The sequence below is a fragment of the Macaca thibetana genome, chromosome 6 (assembly GCF_024542745.1).
Source record: "Macaca thibetana thibetana isolate TM-01 chromosome 6, ASM2454274v1, whole genome shotgun sequence".
NCBI lineage: Eukaryota > Metazoa > Chordata > Mammalia > Primates > Cercopithecidae > Macaca > Macaca thibetana.
The window spans coordinates 115,184,567-115,209,438 of record NC_065583.1 but is presented as its reverse complement, the minus strand read 5'-3'; the positions used below and the strand labels follow the sequence as shown (position 1 = coordinate 115,209,438).

The 24,872-nt window shown below is 38.8% G+C and overlaps 1 protein-coding gene and 1 non-coding gene across 2 annotated transcripts in view; both read left to right on the top strand.

Annotated features, from left to right (window-relative positions):
• The window catches only part of RGS7BP (regulator of G protein signaling 7 binding protein), a 109,383-nt gene that overhangs the window by 70,972 nt on the left and 13,539 nt on the right, over positions 1-24,872 (top strand). The window contains exons 3-4 of the mRNA XM_050793787.1: positions 2,256-2,386; positions 24,011-24,158. Of these exons, the coding sequence (XP_050649744.1) occupies positions 2,256-2,386; positions 24,011-24,158 (279 nt within the window). The remainder of the gene's footprint in view (positions 1-2,255; positions 2,387-24,010; positions 24,159-24,872) is intronic.
• On the top strand, positions 94-196 carry LOC126957715 (U6 spliceosomal RNA). The gene has a single exon (XR_007726894.1). It is a non-coding gene; the product is annotated as a U6 spliceosomal RNA (small nuclear RNA).

The window sequence follows — 24,872 nt, the reverse complement described above, 5'->3', positions numbered from 1 at the left end:
CTGTACTGGCTAATTGTCCCACTCACAAAGTGTACAATACATACAACAGATTTTTAAAAGGTTTTAAAGTTTTTTTTTTTTTAATCTGCATATGAGGGTTCAGCATCACATATACTAAAATTGAAATATACGGAAAAGATTAGCATGGCTCCTAAGCAAGGATGACATGCAAATTTGTGAAGCATTTTATATTGTTCAAAGTTACAGTTAGATAAAAGGAATAAGTTCTGGTGTTCTATTGCACAGTAAGTAGCATGACTATAGTTAACCATAATGTATTTTATATTTCGAAATAGCTAGAAGAGAGTATTCTGAATGTTCTCACCACAAAGAAATGATAAATATTTGAGGTAACAGATCTGCCAACTACTCTGATTTAATCATTATACAAAATATACATGTATCAAAACATCACACTCTATACCATAGTATATACAATTATTATGTGTCCATTAAAAACAAAATTTTTAAAAATATCTGCCTATGAGCCACCAGGGCCAATGTTATATGTAGGTGAAAATAGGCAGCTGATGTTGGGATGATGAACCAGCATAGAAAAGAACTGTCTGCCTTAAAATATTTTCCCTTTACCCTCCTTTTAGATTAAGATATTATCTTCAGATTTTGCTCTGAAAAGTAAATGTATCAGTAGATAACATACAAGGATCAATTTTTATTACATGAACAATTAATGCCCATTATCTGTTCAGAATCTAGCAGGTCCATGAGGGAATAGGACACAGTCAGAGACTGTGAAGGCTGAAGATGATATGAAATAATCAGAGGGGGGTGTGTATGTGTGTCTGGGTGTGTGTGTGTATGTCTGGGTATGTCTGAGTGGGGTGAGATGGGAGAATCGGAGGACAGCTTGAGAGTGGAAGGCACCTATGGGAGGATGCTCTGAAAAAAAACCCGATATTTTCCCCAGAGATACACTTGCTTCCTATGTTGGCCTAGGGTGGCACCCACGAGACACCAATGAGAAAATAACATCTTTTAATTTTCAGATAAAGCCAAATTTTGCATGTAAGCTCTTCTGAGGTACTTTATTCTGTCTGACACAGTAAAAACATGTGCAGGCATCACTGATGCTGAGGCTAAGAATTTTGCATTTCCTTGTGTTACATAAGCCATATGGTTAGATCAACTCTTGCTCATCGACTAAATAAGTATTGAAAATGAAAACTAACTATCATTGTAAAGCGCTGTGTACATACAAATTCTCTTTACTGTGATTCCAGAACTTGAAGTCGTTATTTTTATCTGATAATTACCTCCTGATATTTTGCCACTGACCCACATTACAAAGAAATCAAATCCAAATGCTATATTTAAAAATCAGATTTCATTGCATTTTAAATTAATAGGGATGGAAGTAAAGTTAACTCATTTAGGCTTTCTTTTATTTCTAATCTATCTCTAAACTGTATCCCTTTTATTTGATTTGTTTTATTCAACACATGCTATTTTAGTCGCATACAAAATAGAGTATTGTTTTATCAACTAGTTTTTCTCCCCTTAAAAACAAAAGTGATTGCTCCATGTTTTATCATTTATATATGTTTTATCATATTTAATAGAGGAAGACACAAGGACTTTAGAATAAACTTTAGAGCATAAGTTCAGCATTTATTTAGCTTTAGATTGTTAAGCATAATTAGTAGAATTTTATTACTTTTTTCATGACATTTTAATTTTTTCGTTAAAAACATTTGGTCTCTCGTAAATTAGCAATAGCAAACAATAAAGGAAGAACCTTTAGACTGAGACAAAAAACCTTGATAAAAATAATTTGTAAATTGCTCTCTAATCATATTATACGAGGGCCCTAATATTAAAGAGCTGTCTTACAACTGGTAATTGAATTGCTCTTGTCAGTTTCTCTAAAAACAAGGGTTTTTAATCTCTTCTTGCAGGCTAGGAGATTCTTATGGTTTAAATATATTTTGGAAATTTGTTCCAACAGCTCAATTGAAGATGTCTGATATTTTCAATTATGTAAAGCATTTATGATTTTAAGCTCCCGGCAGAACTCTGCTGCTGAAGGGGGAAAAAATTAAGAACTGTTAGTCAGAAAGAGACTTACATAAGAACTGTCACATTGGTCATTGGTTTCAAAGCAGGAAGTCCTATATTTTAGAATCAAGGCTTTAAGGAATCTTTATTGAGCATTTTTCCCTCTCGGAGCTGAGACAAATGGCTGATGAGTGAAATCTTGAGAATGTTCACAGCTTTTCTCTTTCATTCTGTTGCAGCCCGGAAGATGGTGAGATCCATCCAGAAATCTGTCGGCTTTACATCCAGCTGCAGTGCTGTTTAGAAATGTATACCACAGAGATGCTAAAATCCATATGTCTGCTGGGGTCTCTTCAGTTTCATCGAAAAGGTATCTACGTTTAATCTTGCCGGAAACACTGAGGAATGTTGAACAAAAGCTAATCTTTGGCAAAGTGTCCATATATACCATATGCCTATCTATATGCAATTAGAATGAATTTAAATGTTCAGGAAATGCTTGCTATATAAATAGGTAAGAAGTCTATATCAGTACTATTAAGTGTATACTAACACGGATTGTTCTGAACAGAAATTAGGGCAGCAACAGTTCTCAAATTTATTATTTTAGCTGTTGTGAACATGACTTTTGTTAGATTCAGCATAAACAGCAAGGTATGTACTGATTTTACTAGGGGAGTAAATGCTATCCAAGACTGCTATTTTCCTAAATGAATTAAGTTGCAAGAAGACAAATTACATAGTGTCCCAAAGATTTAAAAATAGAGGGAACTCCATAAATAACAGGGAGGTTAGTAATAGATAACCTCATTTTCTGGCTTAAACCATAAAGGAAATAAGGACTGTACCCTCCAGAGGTTAGTCATGGCTTCAGCATGATTTCATCAGACTTCCAGCTCCCATTCTGAATGATGCTCTGCCTTCTGGGTGTTGGCTTTACCCTCAAGCTGGCTTCCCTCACATTAGCAAACTGCAACAGTTGCAGTCATCACATCTGGCACTGTCCACTAAGAGAGCGAACTTCTCCCAACTACAGAGAAAAAGTTCTGAGCTTCATTCTGCTTGGACCAGGTTTATGCCTAAACCAATCACTGTAGACAGTGGGGAGGAATCCACTGACTGATTAAGGCAATCAAGGCCCATTCCTGGAGCTAGGGGGTGGAGTCAGCCCCACCCAACCAGTGGATATTCTGTGATGGGAGACAGTGGAATGGGAAGGATGCCACAGAGGAAGTCAAAAGTATCCATCACCAGAAGATTCAATCTGTATTTTCTTCATTAATTCATTGAACAATAATTTATTGGGAACTTCTAGAATACAGTGTTTTTGTGCTTGAGCTCAAGAGAATGGTAGAGGGTGGGCTGTGCATAGAAGGTAATCCTTGCCTATGATTTAAATTCAGAGATAGAAAAGGCCAGAGAACTTAGAAATACTCAGGGAAAATCTTAGGGTTCTGAAGTTAGGGTTCAGTTAGGGAAGGAAACAGAAAGATATTTCATATGAAGAAGCAAGCAATTAAAGGAAAGATTTGAAGTCAAATAAGCATTGCAATTTGGAGGAAACTAAAGGACATGATGAAATACTTGTAAAAACCAAATCTTGACCGAGCGCAGTGGCTCACGCCTGTGATCCCAGCACTTTGGGAGGCCGAGGCAGGCGGATCACGAGTTCAGGAGATCAAGACCATCCTGGTTAACATGGTGAAACTCTGTCTCTACTAAAACTACAAAAACAAAATTAGCCAGGTGTGGTGGCGGGTGCCTGTAATCCCAGCTACTCGGGAGGCTGAGGCAGGAGAATAGCGTGAACCCGGGAGGCGGAGCTTGCAGTGAGCCGAGATCCCACCACTGCACTCCACCCTAGGCGACAGAGCGACACTCAAAAAAAATAATAATAATCTTGTGTACACATATACATATGCACACAGGTGAACTAAAAACAAGATCCTACTACATTGCTCCAGAGGCAGGAGAACATTTTTCCCAATATGTGAATATTATGTCTTTCTCCTTTTGCCTTCTGAAGGCTGATTTTGCAAGGGTTTCCATCTTTACTTCTGTTATTAATATATGAGAGATTAGCTCCTTGATACTCCTAATGCCTGATCAGGAAATTGAATACTCAGACACACTCATGACATCCAAACTGATGTCATAGGCCTGATGTCTTTCTCTCTCTGTCTCTCTCTGACACACGCACACACAAACATGTACATGCATTCACACACAAACACACATACAGAGTAGTATTTTCATTCTTTCTAATGACTGAGTAGGCAAGGGATAGGTAGTTTTATTCCCAGGTCTGCACTGGCTGCACCTGCAGGATTTCATGCCTTGTTGCCACTGGGATCTTCCTTGCTGACGGCATATCCTTAACACCCGGTGATCTCTACTCCCACTCCTGCTGTAGCTCCTCGATTTGCCACCTGGTCTCCTTCTGCCATCCACTCCTACTTTTTGTCTTTTCACAACTGATTTTTGAAAAGGCAACAACAACTCCTCTCTGCTAGCTCTCTGTTTATAAGTAAAGGGGATTTCCCCATCCAGACAGCTTTCTTGTTGCATTTGGTCATTTCGTGCAAATGAAATGCAATCACCTCTTAACTGAGCAGCTCCTTCGGTCTTCACTGCCTCCTGTCTACACTGTCAGTTTCTGCTCTGCTTCTTTCTCTGCCTATTTTTAAAAAATAATCAAATAAACTGCTGCCGCCTGCTCTAGTGCCTAAACTTCCATGTACAACTCATAAAAAGAAAATGCCTGATAGTATCTTTGATTTCTCCCCCATGTAGGATTAAGTGTCCACTTGGATTTCTATCTTCTAAAATCATTATTAGTTAAAGTGTAATCCTTAGAAAACCTGCTTCAAAATTAACCAGGATGCTGGATAAACATGCAGATGCCTGGATCCTATCCAAGGACCTACTGAATTCAAGTCTCTGAGGGCACTCCAGGTGATTCTGAAACACATTGAGGATTAAGAACTGCTCCTCTACCCTTTGAGACCAAAAAAATGTAAATCACACCCCACCCTCCGTAAGAATAAAAGGAAAAACTTCCAAGCCCTTACCATGCCATTCTGCTCTGCTACTGTCTACTCCCCGAAGTGTACACTTTCAATGTGACTTTATGTGTTCTTCTTTCTCCCCCATGCTGATGAAAAGCAAATACAAAAGGGGTAGGTGCCCTGATGAGTGTGATCTGTGTGATGGCTCATACAGTGCGTTGTCTCCAGGAACTGGGGATGTGACCATTGAAATAGGCAGTGGTTCTCAAAGTGCAGCCCCTGAACTAACAGCATCGGTGTCTAAATCATTTGTTAGAATTGCAAATTCTTAGTCCTCACCCCAGACATACCAAATCAGAAACACCTCTAAAGTTACTTTTTTTACTGCTGGAAAAAAATAAAACAAGTCATTGAGATATTTCTCCAACTGAATATGTGTATAACCCTCAATCACCATCTGTAGCCAGCAAACCATAATTCTTTACTCTTTTTGGAAGTATGCATATACCCTACACTCCTGGCAAGTCTCTTGTGTTTCCAGAATGCAAGTCCAAGAACTAGCTGTCCTATAGACCGTTACCTTTCTCTTGGTACCAGTAGAGTTAAGGCAATGAGGAGGAGGAGACTACTTTATTGGTGACAAATTATCAATTAATACAGGAGTAAAGAAAATAGTAACATGTAGGCTTAAGAAATCTATTGAAGGCTGGGCACAGTGGCTCACATATGTAATCCCAGTACTACGGGAGGCCAAGACGGGCGGATCACAAGGTCAGGTGCTCAAGACCAGCCTGACCAACATGGTGAAACCCTGTCTCTACTAAAAACACAAAACTTAGCTGGGCGTAGTGGCGTGTGCCTGTAATCCCAACTACTCAGGAGGCTGACGCAGGAGAATCACTTGAACCCAGGAGGTGGAGGTTGCAGTGAGCTGAGACCATGCCACTGCACTCCAGCCTGGGCAACAGAGCAAGACTCCATCTCAAAAAAAGAAAAGGAAAGAAAACAAAACAAAACAAAACAAAAATATTGAAGGTGGAGATAAGTCACTAGTAATAAGCATGAAAGAAAATATCATTAAACCAGAGAAAATAAAGTGCTAGCAAACATATGCATGAAAATATACACTAGACAAATTTCCTGAAAATTTCTGGAAGGACAAATAAAATATTAGCTTTGGGGGAGGGATGATTACTTTTTTTTTTTAATTATACTTTAAGTTCTGGGGTACATTTGCATAACGTGCAGGTTTGTTACATATGTATACTTGTGCCATGTTGGTGTGCTGCACCCATCAACTCGTCAGCACCCATCAACTCGTCATTTACATCAGGTATAACTCCCAATGCAATCCCTCCCCCCTCCCCTCTCCCCGTGATAGGCCCCGGTGTGTGATGTTCCCCTTGCCGAATCCAAGTGATCTCATTGTTCAGTTCCCACCTATGAGTGAGAACATGTGGTGTTTGGTTTTCTGTTCTTGCGATAGTTTGCTGAGAATGATGGTTCCCAACTGCATCCATGTCCCTACAAAGGACACAAACTCATCCTTTTTTATGGCTGCATAGTATTCCATGATGTATATGTGCCACATTTTCTTAATCCAGTCTGTCACTGATGGACATTTGGGTTGATTCCAAGTCTTTGCTATTGTGAATAGTGCCACAATAAACATACGTGTGCATGTGTCTTTATAGCAGCATGATTTATAATCCTTTGGGTATATACCCACTAATGGGATGGCTGGGTCATATGGTACTTCTAGTTCTAGATCCTTGAGGAATCGCCATATTGTTTTCCATAATGGTTGAACTAGTTTACAATCCCACCAACAGTGTAAAAGTGTTCCTATTTCTCCACATCCTCTCCAGCACTTGTTGTTTCCTGACTTTTTAATGATTGCCATTCTAACTGGTGTGAGATGGTATCTCATTGTGGTTTTGATTTGCATTTCTCTGATGGCCAGTGATGATGAGCATTTTTTCATGTGTCTGTTGGCTGTATGAATGTCCTCTTAAGAAATGTCTATTCATATCCTTTGCCCGCTTTTGGATGGGGTGATTACTTTAAAGAAATCATTTTTTAATTTTTTAGTTACATATTTGTATGACACATCCTTTCTATTTCTTCTCACCATTAATATCTTTATTACACCTAAGGGATTAATACTATCTTAATACTTTAGACTCCTGGCTTATTTGTATTGTGTGCTAATTCATATTCCCACCATCAAGATAGCACAGAAAATGTCAGCTGGTGCCACTAGATTTTGTTCATTCTTTGATATCATTGGAAACTGTAGAGCAACCTGTATGCCCAGGAACCTCTAGTTAATACACAAGTATATGACTCTTTGGGAGGCCATGGTTAAAAGAATAAGAATACTTGGTTCCAGTGACCACGAATAGCCAGAAATGAGTTGAGGTAGAGATAGGTCCATAGACCACAACCCAAGAGTATTAAACTATAACAGAAGAGTCAGACAAATTAAGAGACATAACATGTATCTTGGAACCCTTGAAGCTTGGAGCACCTACTCATAAAAGTAGACAGAAAGGAGTCAAGTAGCCTTACTACCAATAAGAAGTGAGAAAACTTACTACCACTGGAGAGAAAGGCAGACCAATGCTTCATCTTCATAAAAACAGGAAATGGGGAAGGAATGGGAGGAAGGCTATGCTAATATGACTTAAGGCCCTGAGTCAAGATGCATGATTAAGGAAAAATATGTATAGACTCAAAATGAGCAGTGCATTAAGAATTGAGATGTAGGTGATTCCAAATTTCAGGCAAGATGGTGGAGGTAGCAGGAGAAAGCATGGATCAAGAAATTAGTCTCCTTCTCCCAGAACTAATATAAATCCATATAAATAGGTATATAAAATATAAATACACATATATTTATTTAATTTTATACATCATATCTTAGCAAAAATGACCATTTTCCCAATGGAAAGAAGACTTTTTACTGAGATTTAAGATGGCAGACTAGTTTTTGCAAGATAATACACTCATAACCAAACAGTGGTACCTCTGGCGTGGCCTCAGGCTAGGGATTGAGTCTGTCTGGCTGACCTCACTAAATGCCTTTCTTTGAGAAATAAAATAGTCCCCAGAGTTTTAGGGGAATTATGGCTCACATTCTAATCTGTAACACTTGAAATCTCTTTCTGCATAGAATCTCTATCTGGTTTGTTTATTTTAATGCTATAATAGAAACTGGAGGCCAGGTGTGGTGGATCATACCTGCAATCCTAGCACTTTGGGAGGCTGAGGCAGGAGGATCACTTGAGCTCAGGAATTTGAGACCAGCCTGGGCAACATGGTGAGACCCTGTTTCTACAAAAAATACAAAAATTAGCCAGGTGTGGTGGTACGTACCTGTACTCCCAGCTACTTGGGAGGCTGAGGTGGGAGGATTGCTTGAAGTGGGACACAGAGACTGTAGCGAGCCAAGATCACACCACTGCACACCAGCCTAGGTGACACAGCAAGACCCCATCTCAAAATATAAACAAAACAAAAACTGCTATTTTAATCCATTATGCAAGCTACACTATTTTCCCTCTGTGTGAGTACTAAAAGTTTGCCATTCCCCTCTTCTTCAGCATTTCTTTTCCATCAAGAAAAAAAAAAAAAGGGATTGCAACTGAGTCACTAAATTTGGCTCTATATGAGAGTCTCTAGTCAATTTTTTATTAGGATGAGATACTGAAACCAAACTGTTTCACATTTATCTATACATTTAATTTGTTTTTATGTCTATCCACCTCCCTGGCTGCCACCAGAAGTTCAGATAGAATTGTGTATCTCACTTAGTTGTACTACTGTATTGAGTAGTCATGACATGAGTTTACTCTTTGGAGAGAAGGGGCACACAAGGTCACTGCAAGGGTTAAGAATATAGTTTCTTTCTGGGAAAAACAAGCCTCAAATAACTTTAAAGCTCCTGCAGTGAGCCTGAATTTAGTAATGAAGATTTTCCTTCTCTCCCAATTAAGCAATGTATAACTATCTTTCTAGTCCTTAGCAAAATCGTCAATGGATTTTCATGTTTATTTCATGCACCATGCTTCTGAAATTTTGCTGTCTCATAAGTCTGATTGGTACAATCTACTTGGAAATCTTTTTTACTTTGCAAGAAGATCCTGTTGCCAAAGAAATGAAGAAAAACATTACTAAAGTGATTTTCTTTTTTTATGGCCAACAAAATGAAAGTAAATTACAGTAATGTGAGGTAAAATCTACATATAATAAACACTACTGAGTTATATCAGGTAGAGAGTGGTTCTGAAAAACTTTGTTTGTTTTAAGAAGGTGACAGATGGGAATAATTTTAGTCATCTTGTAGTTTCATATTCTAACACTTTAAGTTGTAGATTGAAGAATTACTTGACAAAGTCTAATTTCTATGTTTATGGTGAAAAATAGTTGTTCTCACTTCTTCACAGTTAGTTAGGTAGGAAATCTTTTCCCATTACTGAGTCCATGTATCACATTGACCATTGATGCCTGTTTTCTGCCACCAGATGAAAAGAGATTGCACGTTTCATTCACTTCATTGGCAGAAAGTGGAGCCAGGTTTCTAAGGGAATTGAATGATCCTGCCATTTTGACCATGGTTTTCCTCTCTCTTGCTTTCTTTTCCCCATTCAATCAGTTGTGGCAACAGCCCCATTCTGAAAAGAGCAGAGATGACAGAACACTCCAGTCCAGCTTCCCTCCACATGTGAACCTGCCCTTTCTATCTTTGTTCTCATTTTACCTTGCTCTGTCAGTGGTCCCCTTTGACTCTGCTTGTCCTCTCTGCCATAGCTTACAGCAAAATTGTCCCCAGGCCCTTTGAGGGTATACCATCCTCCCTCCCTCTCCCAAAGATGAGATGGGTTCTTTCCCCTGAAATGTGCTACCATGGTAAATACAGAGATAAAAATATGCAGAGGAGATGTAATCACAAAAGGGAAATAATAGAGAAATGTTAAAAGTTGAAAAATCTCAATTCAGTATCTGCTGGGAGCTAAAAGCTCAAGATGCACTAATGAGAAATTAATGAACCATCTTCCAGCAAAATACAGGATGAACTCAAGACAAAGAATAAAATATGAGAAGTAAAAACTCCAATGTATTCAGCATCATATTAAGAAATGTAAAGGAGGTGATCCACACTTCAACAAAAGAAGCCAGCAACATAAAGACAGAAATAGAATATAGCTGCCTTATTTCCTAATGGAATGAGGCAATTGATACCAAAATAGAACAATGGATTAGAAGAAATAAAGCTGAATAAATCTTAGACATGATTCAAATTCTAAGTGGAAACATGCATTCATTATTTGAAGAAATATTTATTATCTATCATATGTAAGGCACTGTTCTGAGTGGTAAGAGACTACAATGATTAAGACTGAAGAGGTAGGCCAGGCGCAGTGGCTCACTCCTGTAATCATAGTACTTTAGGAGGCCGAGGCAGGCAGATCCCTTGAGGTCAGGAGTTCCAGACCAGCCTGTCCAACGTGGTGAAACCCCTGTCTCTAGTAAAAATACAAAAATTAGCCAGGTGTGGTGGCGGGTGCCTGTAATCCCAGCTACTCAGGATGCTGAGGCAGGAGAACTTCTTGAGCCCAGGAGGCAGAGGTTGCAGTGAGCCACGATGATGCCACTGCAATCCAACCTGGGCGAAAAACTGAAGAGGTTTCTGTTTCTTATGAAATATATATTCTAAGGCAAAAGGAGAGAGGAGAAAGAGAGACAGACAGAGCAGAGGTAGGGGGAGGGAGAAGAAAGAGAGTAGGAGGAAAGAAAGAACAGAAATAAACAACTTTTTTAAAAGTTCCAAATACTAATAAGTGCAATGAAAATAATTGAAATAGAATGGATGATGATGTAATAGAAAGTGACTGGGTGGCTACTTTGGAAGGGGTGGTCAAAGTTCTCTAAGGAGATAAAATTTAACCTGAGATTTAAAGGACAAGAAGGAAACAATTTCATGAACATTCGTGTTACAGATGACCAGAACAGGCATGTAGTGTTTGAAGAATATAATCATAACTTACTTCTGAAACCCAAGGGTAATCTAAAGCCTTCTTCTACTCTATCTCCAGGTCTTCACATACCAGTGAGTAGGACATTATTTGTCACCTTTAGTCAATGTAGATGTTGGCTGAAGAATAGGATAATAACAATGATCATAGCTTCCACTTACTGTGTACCTTCTACTCACCAGATGCATTATACATATCATCTCATTTTATCCTCAAGCATATTTTCCCCATTTTACACATGAGGAACTCAAAGCTCAATGAGGTAAGTTGCCTAAGGCCACATAGCACATTTGTCTCACTACAAAGTTTGTGGTTGTTCCACTGCACTAGACCATTCTTACTAAGCTACATTGGAGAAGGGCAGGAGGACATATCAAATGGAGAAATAAAGGATAGTAGCACAGTTAGCTGAATTTTATCTTATTTAATGATTAGTGAGCATATTTCAAAACCATGCTTAATAGCTAAAACACATTGTGTTTTTAGTTTCTTACCAAAATAACACTTAGTTCGGAGAGGTACTTTCAAGACTGGAGAGAATTTTAACTCCATATATCATCTTATTTACAAAATATATTACCATGGGTGAAAAAGTTTAATTCTAAGAAACTATTATATACAGTAAAAGTAAATAAATAAAATGAAACATGTATGTGATCCAAAAGGCATACAAGTTAGCCATGACACCCAGTATGGAAAAGTCTGAATTAATTAACTACAGAGTGAATACATCTTAGGCACTGTGCTGCTCTCACTGTGTTAGGGGCTGGAAAGGGAGCAGTCAGAGCCCCATAAGGATATCCTTTGAATGTATCTTCTATTGTTTGCTCTCCTCCTGTGTTCCAAGGGGGCTCTGTGCTTCTTACACAGCTACTTGGCACTACCATGAAGGCTGCTACTCTGGGGGCCATGATGGGACAGCAGTGCCACAAGGAGCGCAGAGGAGGCCAAAGGGCAGTAGGAGAAGGGGATAGTTTTGTATCTCTTCTGAATTGGAAAATGTTTATCTCCCAGTGCATAGGAAGAATGGAGCTCCAGGTATGGTATAAATATTACTTTTTGCCATGTGTTTTACGACCCTAAGAATATCTTCTTGCCATAGTGTGGAAAAACCTTTGAAACTACTTTTTCATATGGGTAAATGACTAACTGAATTAATATAATTTATTTCTATTTAAGTTCCATGCTTTTTAGAAACACAAGAGAGTAAAAGTGGATTATTTAAAAAACAGCCTACATTTCCCCAGTCCTTTTCACAGTGCATGGTGTTAAAAAGCACCTAGCAGTTATGAAAATGCATGAGAGTTAGTATAACTATTTGGATTCATAAGCATTCATGAATCCGATGTAAGCCATGTTCATTTTGTTGTTCACATTCAGTCAGTATGAAAACTGCCCTGCAAGCCTGTTCTGTGCGTAGTGTGCAGGTAATGTGTCAGGAGCACAAAGGATGTAGGAAATTTACTCCTGCCACCAAGGAAGTGATAGGGCACTGATACAGTATTATCCCAGAGAAGATTGGTTTATTTTGTTTTGATTCCTGGAGACAATTACTCAAACGGATAAATTGACTTTACTGGACAATAGAGACCAAACTAAGGACATCCAAAAAGATACTATGGCATTGCCTCCCATTGTCACTGGTAAACTGAAGACAGGCAGGAAAGCAAGAAGGAATGGAAGGGGGAAAGAAAAGAGGAATGGGGAAAACACGAGTGGAGGAGAAAGGATGGGAGAAATAAGAGATGAGAAGGAAAGAGGTCTCTAGAGTGGGTGTGATAAAGGACTCCCAGCCCACTCCTCTGGTGCCTGTGCCGAGGACTCCTAAAGCTGAGCGTGCTCTATTGCACCCTTGAGACTGCCCCACAGTCAGATGTGTTTTTGTTTCTCATGAATGACCGGCAATTTCTCACGAATATAAGAATAACCCAGCCTTTCAATTTGTTATGTGCTTCATGGGTGGTTTCCCTTAAATTTTCCTCAAACATGCCTATTATATTATCCATAAACAAGCTAAAAATATGTAGAAATCCCCAAGGAGCTGAAGGCTAAAAGCTTTTCAAGACTCTAAGGAAAGTGGCCAAGTTTTTCATGTTCTAGTTCTAAACAGTGATGTAACCAGCATGGTATGATTTTAAGGTGCTCTAAGGGTTCTCTTCCTCTCCTACCCCATCCCCTCCTGAGCAAATATTTGTTCACTGAGGCCTGAAATTGATTTTTCAGGGGACAGAGTTTTTCATTTCATAATAAGAAATGATTTTAAATGTACAACAACTCCCTTGGGCAAAGCAAAACATTGACTTGAAGTCACCATTTGGAAGCACATGTTGACCTCTTTTCCAGGAAGAGGGCAAGGAGCCCACCTGATACGTGAAAACAAGTACTGAATTCTGAGGACAACCTGTCAAAGGGGGTGATGCTGGGGATGAAGAACTCAAATTGGCCACTTTCCAGGTTTGGATGGCTCTGCTGATGCCTTAATGTGGCTCAGAAGAATATCTATGAACTGACCCTGAAAACCTCTCCAGTCTCATATCTCACCAGTAATCCCCACCTCACCTGCCCTTATACCCTGCCCTACCCACTTGAATCATCTTGAACTACTTTGAGGAACATCAACTTGCAAGTTCCTTCCAGTTTTTTCCTCTGCCTTGGACATATGACCCATCCTACCTCACCCTACCCCTGTCCCTTTCACTTGGCCCATCCCTATACTTTCTTTGGGTCATAACGTAGATAACTTATGAAGGCCATAACTTTCTTCAGAAATATTTTCCTGACCCTCCAAGCCTGGGCCAATGCCCACTCAATGCGTCCCTCAAGCATTTCCATGACTCTAATAATGGCACACATTACATTGAGAGTTGATTGCCTGGTTTCTTACCTATTGTCCTCTCTAGACTTTGATCACCATGAGTATGTTCACCTTTGTATCCCTAGCACTTAGCAGAGTGCCTCAAGCAGAGTAAAGTTTCAATTAATGGTTACTGAATAAATGAATGAATTGCTTTAATTCTGTGTCTATTGTCAAAAGAAAGAGAGTATAATTAGAGGAAAAGTTTATCCAGAGATGTTGGGCTGAACTTATGCATATATTTTCCTTCCTGGTGAAAATCCACTGAAATAATGGAAAAACATGTAATGAAAGGAATAAATCCATATTAGTTCCTCTATTTGTCAGGGTAGGGTAACTACTGTATGAGATAACACCAAATCTCAATGGATTAAGACAATAAAAGTTCATTATTCACCAATGGCATAGTCCAATGCCAGAGCTGGGTAGAGTGAGCAGTGTTGCTGTTTCCATTCTCTGCATTCATCAAATGGTCAGGGGGAAAACAAGGAAAACCTGGGGGATCCTATAGGAGGACTTTCAGGGGCCAGTCTGGAAGAGGCATACATCACTCCTGATCAGAGTCCATTGGCCATAGCTCTGTCATTTCTAATAGTAAGAGGAAAAGAAAATAGAGGATGACAAACACAAAACAGTCTCCCACAACCTTGAAAACAAGGAAGGATGACTTCAACAAACTAGAAATTTTGAGGAATCTGTCAAAGCTAGAAAGCAATTGGGATTAGACTTGTGAAAATAAAACAAAGGAAACCCTAGCAGATAAGAAGCTCAAGAAGAAATTCAAGCAGGAGAAATTTTCTGTGAAAATGAGATCAATTCCAGAGATTCTTCAAACTCAGAGTCAACAAATACAAATCATGGGAAAGATTGCTGGAACTGCTGTCAAGAAATTTCATGTTCAAAATCGCATTACGGAAAAGCTGGGCTACCCCACACTGAGCAGCATAGACCATCGGTGCTTGCCCCAGGAGGACATCTTGTGTGAGGGTCAGGACTGGGCAGCAAAGCAGAAAAGAGTATAAAATAAATCTGAGCCTCCACAAGGACAGCTGCAGAAGAAAAAGACAGTGAGCACATGACTACAGTGCTTTTTCCAGACTAAATTGCTCAGTATATCTCACCGGAATAGGAGTGGTAAACAAGAAACTTAGAGCAGGCACAGGGCCAAAAACAGGCAGGGTACCCAGGTATCCACTGGAGATGGGAAACCCTCACAGCCAGAAGAAATGCTTTTGACACATATTGTCCAGCCACACACCCTGCCCCTTCTCCATCATCACCAGAAGGAGGACACTGTTATTAACGGACAGACAGAGGTCCTGAAAAACAAATATGAATAGACATTCAGGAATGACAAGATTTTTAAGAAAAACAAACACTGTAAAAAGGAGATACCAAATACAACAAATGACTAATACTTGAAGAACACATTTTAAAAGTGATAAAAAATTTAAAATATATGTGATCAATATATGCAAAGAGATTTATGAGTCTGCATATTCTTAAAACAATTTTTGTCTGCAGCATAAAGGAAGCAGCCAGATTTGTTGGAAGTAAAAATGTGATCAATCAAATAAAAATAGATGGGTTAATTAGTGTTGGGAGACGGTTCTCCACTCCTCTCTCACATTCCGCACATCTTGCAAACTGGGGCACTGACTGCCCTTTGTTTTACCCTATCTTCTCAAGGATGTTTATTTAGGAAATGCCTTGGAAAACAGAGACCATGTTTCTTCCAGAGCAAGGCATACTTACTATTCAGTACAATGAAAATGTTTCCCTCTTCAGCAAAGGGCAGACATGCTTATAAAAGACACAGAATCCCTGAGTTCAGGGTTCTGCCCTCCTGTCACGCAGCCCACTGTGTGTGCAGGTACTGTTTGGCCCTTTTGCTCCTCACTGTGGGAATTAGGACTCAAAAACCAGCACAAATGCTAATCCTCTGGCTACTGCTATTCTGTGAGTAATAAACTACCTTTGTATGTGACCGAGAAATCTCATGTCTTCTTCCAGTATCCATGAAACTACAATAGGCTAATTTGCAAGTAAGGTAAAATCTCAAACCTTTCACAGTTCTTAACATTATTATAATGGAAATACTGAGAGCCTAAAATGGTGAACTGAAAGACAAAGTCAAGGTATTCTCCCAGAATTCAGCCCAAAAGATCATTTGAGTATGGAGAATACTTAAAAAATGGGAAAGATTGAGCCAGAGACTCCAATATAAAATAGTAGTTCTGAAAGAACAGAGAGAATTGAGAGAAATCAATAATCAAGAGAAATAGAAAACAATCCACAACCCTAAAAAAAACAAAGAAATATCTAAAGTTAAAATATTAGACTATCTCAATGAATCACTTGGTAGATTACTTAATAGTTACTGAGGGATGGATGGGTACGGTGGCTCATACCTATAATCCCAGCACTTTGGAAGGCCAAAGTGGGCGGATCACTTAGGGCCAGGAGTTCAGACCAGCATGGCCAACATGGCCAAACCATGTTTCTCCCACAAATACAAAAAATTTTCCAGGCATGGTGTAATCCCACACCTGTAATCCCAGCTACTCGGGTGGGTGAGACACAAGAATTGCTTGAACCTGGGACACAGAGGTTGCAGTGAGCTGAGATCACAACATTGCACTTCAGACTGGGCAAGAGAGACAGACTCTATCTCAAAAAAAAAAAAAAAGTTACAGAGGGGAAAAGGGGTGCATCTACAATGCACCTTGTACAAGCTGACAGAAACCACATTAAACAAACAACTGATAATACTTAGCATCATGAATAAGACAAACGGACTCACATTCTTTCAGGTGTGATGCACTAAGGACACAGTATCACCCCTATATATTCTTGCCAAAAAATGTTTATTCTGAATCTAGGCATGTGGGACCCATCAGACAAATCCAAGTGGAAGGACACTATAGAAAACAATTGACCTGAACTCTTCATTCAAAAATATTCATGACAGTAAAAATGAAAAAGGCAAGGATGCTGTTCTAGATTAAAAGAAGATAAAGAAACATGACAGGCCATGCACAGTGGTTTATGCCTGTAATTCCAGCACTTTGGGAGGCTGAGGTGGGAGAAGTGCTTGAGGTCAGGATCAGTTTGGGCAACATAGTAAGACCCCATCTCTACAAAAAATAAAAACAAATTAGCCAGGCATGGTGTTGTATTCCTATAGTCCCAGCTATTGGGAGGCTAAGGAGAGAGGGTCACATAAGCCTAGGAGTTCAAGGCTGCAGTGAGCTATTATCATCACTGCACTCTAGCCTGGGCAACAGAATGAGACCCTGTCTCAAAAAAAAAGAAAAATAAAAAAAACACAACAAGCAAATGCAGTGCATAGTCCTTAAATGTATCCCTCAATTTAAAGAGAAATGATAAAGTATTTATTGAAATCATTGGGGAAATTTAAATATAGACGATACATTAAATAATAGTATAGAATCAAATTATATTGAATCATATTTAATCAAAGTTTAAAAACATTGGCACATCCCTAGGTACAGATAAAAGAGAAGAGAACAGAGTCATAACAGTTATTAGAAAAACTTAGTTTGAACATGAATTTATATAGCCAGCCAATTAGAATCTAAGTGTAAGCACCAAGAGGGAGAGAGAGAGAGAGAGAGAAGAAAATGTATTTGTGGTCATGTAAAAACTAATGAATTTAGCATTCCACAGATCTCCTCTGAAACAATTAGTCAAGGATATGCTCCCAAAAATGAAAACTGAATTCAAAAAAGAGGAAGATATGTTTGAAATCCAAGAAAAAGTGGTATACAAAGAAATCAGGAGCCATAAATAAATAGCATTAGGGTATGAAACAGTTCCAAGAGAAAACTGCATTCAACTTTATACTATTAAAAATGTATTCAGTGGATTATTTTCTAGGACAAATGAATTATCAAAATTAACATAAAAAGAGAAATCATTTTAAATAAACCATTAAACCTAGACAACACTTAAAAAGTAATCAATGATTCACGCTTTAATAAAGGTCAAAGTCCTACTTGCTAGTAATTTATAGTTTCATTTGCAGTGGAATCAAAAATTTCAAAATTCAGAAATGTCAGTGGAAAAAGTACAATGAAGGAAAACTTTCTGTACTGAATACTAAAAACATAATAATTAAAATATCATGGAATTGCCATAGGATAAACAAATAAATATAAAATAAAATAGTATATCCAGAAATAAACCCACATTTTTATGGGAACTTAATATATTAGAAAGAGCAAAGTCAATAGAAAAGTCACTAGATGCTGTTGGGGCAATTGCTCTTCATTTGAGCTAAAAATTTAGATTATCATATCATACCATATACAAAAGTAAGTTATAGAACTGAATATTTCAAAATTGTGCAAGTATTAGAAGAAAATATAGGCAAGGCATAATACCAAAAGACATAAAAGATGAACAGCTTTGACTACACAAATTTAACTTTTGACAAAGTACATTACAAACAAAATTCAAAGAGATAATAGAGTAAAAGATATAAGCAGTATATATAGCAAATGTTCAGTATCCATTCTATGAAGAGAACCCCTACAAATCAATAAGAAACTCAACCCATTGTTTAAATGGGCAAATGATACAAATAGAAAATGTAAGGAAGAAACACAAGTGGTCAATAAAATAGGAAAATAAATGCTTACCTGCATAACAAACCTGCACCTATACCCCTGAAGTTAAAAGTTTTTTTAAAAAGAAAGTAGAAAACAAAAAAAAGAAAAGAAGTTTAACCTCAGTAGTAATAAAGGAAATGAAAAATAAAAACAAAAGGGCAATGAGATTAGCAAAAATTAAATGTTGATAATATGAAGTGCTAGGAAAGGAGTGTGGAAATGGGCCCCCTGGTTTACCACTGGTGGACGTAAAAAGTATAAATTAGCATAGCCTTTTCAGAGGCCAATTTGGCAATATATATTAAATTTTAAAATGTGCATACATATACTTTGTCTCAATATTCTGCCTCAAAGGATCTGTTTTACATAAATATTGACATATTGTGGAAAAAGAGAACAATTACAACCTAGATTCCTTATTATGGAATACTGCCCATCCATTAGAAAGCATTCCATGAATTAAAATGGACTAACAGGAAAATATCTCTAAGCCTGACTACAGTAGCAAAGTAAGTTGTATAACAACATATATAGTATAATTACATTTTTTAATGCTGTATATCTATTGAGATACTACTATGCGTAAGCCTTGGTCTTCGGTAGTAGGCTTATAGAATTGAAGAAAACAGATAAAATTATTGGCCTCTGGCTAGGGCAATTAGGCAAGAGAAAGAAATCAAGGGTATTCAGTTAGGAAAAGAAGAAGTCAAATTGTCCCTGTTTGCAGATGACATGATTGTATATTTAGAAAACCCCATTGTCTCAGCCCAAAATCTCCTTAAGCTGATAAGCAACTTCAGCAAAGTCTCAGGATACAAAATTAATGTGCAAAAATCACAAGCATTCTTATACACCAGTAACAGACAAACAGAGAGCCAAATCAGGAATGAACTTCCATTCACAATTGCTTCAAAGAGAATCAAATACCTAGGAATCCAACTTACAAGGGATGTAAAGGACCTCTTCAAGGAGAACTACAAACCACTGCTCAGTGAAATAAAAGAGGACACAAACAAATGGAAGAACATACCATGCTCATGGATAGGAAGAATCAATATCGTGAAAATGGCCATACTGCCCAAGGTTATTTATAGATTCAATGCCATCCCCATCAAGCTACCAATGAGTTTCTTCACAGAATTGGAAAAAACTGCTTTAAAGTTCATATGGAACCAAAAAAGAGCCCGCATCTCCAAGACAATCCTAAGTCAAAAGAACAAAGCTGGAGGCATCACGCTACCTGACTTCAAACTATACTACAAGGCTACAGTAACCAAAACAGCATGGTACTGGTACCGAAACAGAGATATAGACCAATGGAACAGAACAGAGTCCTCAGAAATAATACCACACATCTACAGCCATCTGATCTTTGACAAACCTGAGAGAAACAAGAAATGGGGAAAGGATTCCCTATTTAATAAATGGTGCTGGGAAAATTGGCTAGCCATAAGTAGAAAGCTGAAACTGGATCCTTTCCTTACTCCTTATACGAAAATTAATTCAAGATGGATTAGAGACTTAAATGTTAGACCTAATACCATAAAAATCCTAGAGGAAAACCTAGGTAGTACCATTCAGGACATAGGCATGGGCAAAGATTTCATGTCTAAAACACCAAAAGCAATGGCAGCAAAAGCCAAAATTGACAAATGGGATCTCATTAAACTAAAGAGCTTCTGCACAGCAAAAGACACTACCATCAGAGTGAACAGGCAACCTACAGAATGGGAGAAAATTTTTGCAATCTACTCATCTGACAAAGGGCTAATATCCAGAATCTACAAAGAACTCAAACAAATTTACAAGAAAAAAACAAACAACCCCATCAAAAAGTGGTCAAAGGATATGAACAGACATTTCTCAAAAGAAGACATTCATACAGCCAACAGACACATGAAAAAATGCTCATCATCACTGGCCATCAGAGAAATGCAAATCAAAACCACAATGAGATACCATCTCACACCAGTTAGAATGGCAATCATTAAAAAGTCAGGAAACAACAGGTGCTGGAGAGGATGTGGAGAAATAGGAACACTTTTACACTGTTGGTGGGATTGTAAACTAGCTCAACCATTATGGAAAACAGTATGGCGATTCCTCAAGGATCTAGAACTAGATGTACCATATGACCCAGCCATCCCATTAGTGGGTATATACCCAAAGGATTATAAATTATGCTGCTATAAAGACACATGCACACGTATGTTTATTGCAGCACTCTTCACAATAGCAAAGACTTGGAATCAACCCAAATGTCCATCAGTGACAGATTGGATTAAGAAAATGTGGCACATATACACCATGGAATACTATGCAGCCATAAAAAAGGATGAGTTTGAGTCCTTTGTAGGGACTTGGATGCAGCTGGAATCCATCATTCTTAGCAAACTATCACAAGAACAGAAAACCAAACACCGCATGTTCTCACTCATAGGTGGGAACTGAACAATGCGATCACTCGGACTCAGGAAGGGGAACATCACACACTGGGGCCTATCATGGGGAGGGGGGAGGGGGGAAGGGATTGCATTGGGAGTTATACCTGATGTAAATGACGAGTTGATGGGTGCAGCACAGCAACATGGCACAAGTATACATATGTAACAAACCTGCACGTTTTGCACATGTACCCTACAACTTAAAGTATAATAAAAATAAATAAATTAAAAAAAAAAAAAAATTATTGTCCTTACGGAGTTTACCTATGAAGTTTGGAGATGAGAGATGAGTGTGGGACTGGGGATGGCAAACAAACTAGTAAGCAAACACATAAGCAAGATCATTTCTGATAGGGGACTTTTCTAAGAAGACAACATGTCATGTCATGGAGAAGAATCCTAGTATAAAGTCGGTACTATAGGTAAATGAGAGCAATTATAATTCACTTGCAGAGTAAACTTGACACCACATACATTCTGGAATTGAAAACCCCTTAAATTCATATTGATCTTTTCTGTCTTTTAAGACATGTTAGCTAAAGAAGATACTATATCAAACTTCTGCAGGGATTTTGTAAGCTGACAGAAAGCCCTAAAGTGAGGGCCAACATTCGTGGTTTCCATTCTGGTTCAGCTACATTAGCAGAGTTAGACCTAAACGTCACCAAAAATAGGAAAAGAAGGTTATTACCTGCCTTTACAAGCCCATAGGGCTGTTTCAGGATCTTAGAAATCTTTAAAATGATGTTTTACTTTGAAAAAGTTATGGAAGGGCATTTGTCTTGTAAGTAGCAGAATAATCACAGGTATTAAGTATAATCAAAGGTGTTGTCAACTAGATTCCATTTACGGCTTTGCATGTAAAAAGTGTAATATGAGGGAAGTGGAGAGAGGACTCCAACAAGGAACATCACATTTCCTGGTGTCCTCCCTTTTCCTCATTGGAATAAAAGCTTCAGGCTCTATAGTCTGGACCTCAGGACAGGGAATAATATGGCCCCAAAGCTAGACAAAGCCCATAAACCAGAGAATTCTGGTGAATCTTCTTCCCCTCCTCCTCTTTGATGCCCAAACCATACTCCATTCACCAAGGCATTTCCAATACACAGGAGTGTAACAGAAGCCTTCAGGTTTTGAAAAGCAGAAGACTGTTTTGGAGGAGCCCTCATTTTGCCGCTTCCCCTCATCTCAGCTACCCCTGCTCAGACTCACATCCTAAGGCTGACCCTGCCTAGAGATACATGGCTGGTAGACTGACTGCACTTGCCGCACTCTGCCAAGAGGCAAAATGCAAATGCTTTTAAGAGGTCAATGCCCTTCAACTGTGAAATGGTAATGTGCTAAATTATGTGCTTAATTAATTTCCCCCCAAGAGCATACCATAAAATTGGAAAAACAATTCCTCAGGCAAGTCCCATCACCCAGGATCAATGTGCATAAAGTACACAGGAAAGGATCAAAGTTTCTCATCAGTAAATGTGTGCATGTGCTCTGGCTGAATGTTCAGAGGTCGATTTCTACTGTAGGTTGGTGAAAGGCATACAACCAATTAAATTGCTTCGCTCTTTCTCCTTGTGTTGTTACCACATGGGTTAGAAACTTCAGGGATGAGATTTTTGCTACTTCCCTCCAGCAGGAATCCAAGGAAAAAACTTCCTGTTAGATTTTACCATGAGCAGGCATCCTCTTCACAAGTTTGTAGGTTTTGTTTTTTATTAGTTTTCTTGTTAATGCGAAGCAATCACAGCAGGATTAGGGAAACTGAGCTAAAAGGTAAGGTGATATAGCCACTACCTTATGAATATTCAATGATATGGGCTGTAACAATCACTTAACTAGTCTGGAGTTATATCTAAGTGATAAAAATAAAACTGGATAAAGGAGGCAAAAACACTATATATAATAGCTACCCTTTTTTCCAGACTACATAATGTTATACAACAGCTTTGTAATTATTTGTATAATGTTTTTATTGTTTAACTCCAGCACTGTAAGCTCCGTGAGACTTACAGTGCTAGAGCTTTCTTTCACCTCCATATCTCTAGCAGCAATCCCTTTGCTGGTAGCTGACACTCAAGATATATTTGTAAATAAATGAATGAATGAGTGAGTGAATGAATGAACAAATGACTAAGCCAGGTTTAAAACCCAGTTCTCAGGCCTCATTGATCATTTCCATGGTACCAGGATACCCCCCTGTGGAGGCACAAATTTTCAAGAAAGAATAAAAGACATTAAGAGATTATGCCTAGGCCGTACAACATAACCTCCCATTTAATTTCATATAAATTTATGACTGAACCAGTTTGGAGATTTGTTTCCAGAAAGTACTGATTTATTCACTTGAGATCAATCATGGTAAAGACAAGTCTCAGTGGGTAGGCAGTGCATTGCTGTGGACGGCTACCTAGTACATGGTGTTCACATTTGAGTTGATGGCGCTTTATGGTCTTAGTGGTGTAAGTCTGTATCAAGGTCAGGCTCTCTCCTCATAGAAGGATGTGTTGGAGGAGGCTGGAGAGCCAAGGAATTGGAAGGCAGCTGCATGATCCCTGCTGCATGCTGAGAGGGCCAGTGTCTAGAATCAGAGAAAACAGCAGGAGCTCTCATTCTTTCTGCTGGGTGTCACCTGCTCCCAGCCCTTTTACCTGCACCAAAAGCCAGTAGGTTTCACAAGCTAAATCCCTCCTCCTGAGCTAACTTAATCTAATTCACTAAGAATGCGTTATAAAACACCAATACTCTATCAAAGACAGGGGCTTTAATTTTACTTGATCTTTAGGTTCCATTGACCTCAAGCTGTCTTTCCCAGAATGTTGTGAAAACATGCTATACACACAAACACACACACTCATACATGTATATATCTAATTATTTTATTACTCAGAAAGCTATTAGGGTTCATGGAACATTTGACTCAAAGCATAGCCAACCTTTGCACTGACATCCTGCATATAGAGCCTGCATTTATGATTTCTTATTTCTCTTATCTTTACCAACACCTTCCCTCCCTTAGGAAAGGAACCTGGCGGGGGAACCAAGAGTTTGGATTGCAAAATTGAGGAGAGTGCTGAAACACCTGCCCTAGAAGACTCCTCATCATCCCCCGTAGATAGTCAGCAACATTCCTGGCAGGTTTCCACAGACATTGAGAACACTGAAAGGTAAGTGGGAAGTTACCCTGAATAGACTGCCAATCCTCCTCCCGTTAATGTTCTTAGGGGCCACAGAGAGATGAGGTTTTCTAGTTCAGATTCAGAAACAGAGCTTTCTTTGGTCTGCCAGAGGAGCATAGTGCTGGCAGGGACCCTGGAGACTGCCTAATCTGCAGACAAGAAAACTAAGACAAGAGAGGGTAAGCAGTCCAAATGCTGCAGAGGAACACTAGCAGCACCCACAGTAGGCATAGGCTCCCAGGCCTCTGCTTCTCCCACTCCAACACATTGCATCTCCGTGGAAAATGAGAACAGTGTGCTGCCTTGGAGGGGAGAAAGTCTACATGCTGTCACAGTTCACCTACTGGGCTGGTGCCCAAAATTCTCACTTGTTTAAGGGAGAAAATCCAAAATTACACAAAGATGCCTCCAGTAAAGTCTCGGGTTTCAGGTATATGGAACAGCCTGCTTAGCTGCCATTTGGGGGCTGAGCATTCTGTCCAGTTCACAAAGGGCTTCTCCCAGGACCCCCTTCTCTTTCTCTCCATAAGGTAGCTGATAGCCCCTCAGTGGTCAAAGCAAGTCAATGCATTTTCTTAACTTCAGTAGCTCACTTCTAGAGAGGCAGTTTCTTTCTTGAAAAGAAGAGACTCTACAGTGATCTTATTTTATTTAGGAAAAAGGAGTAATAATAATATTATTATAATAAATACCATGTCCCAT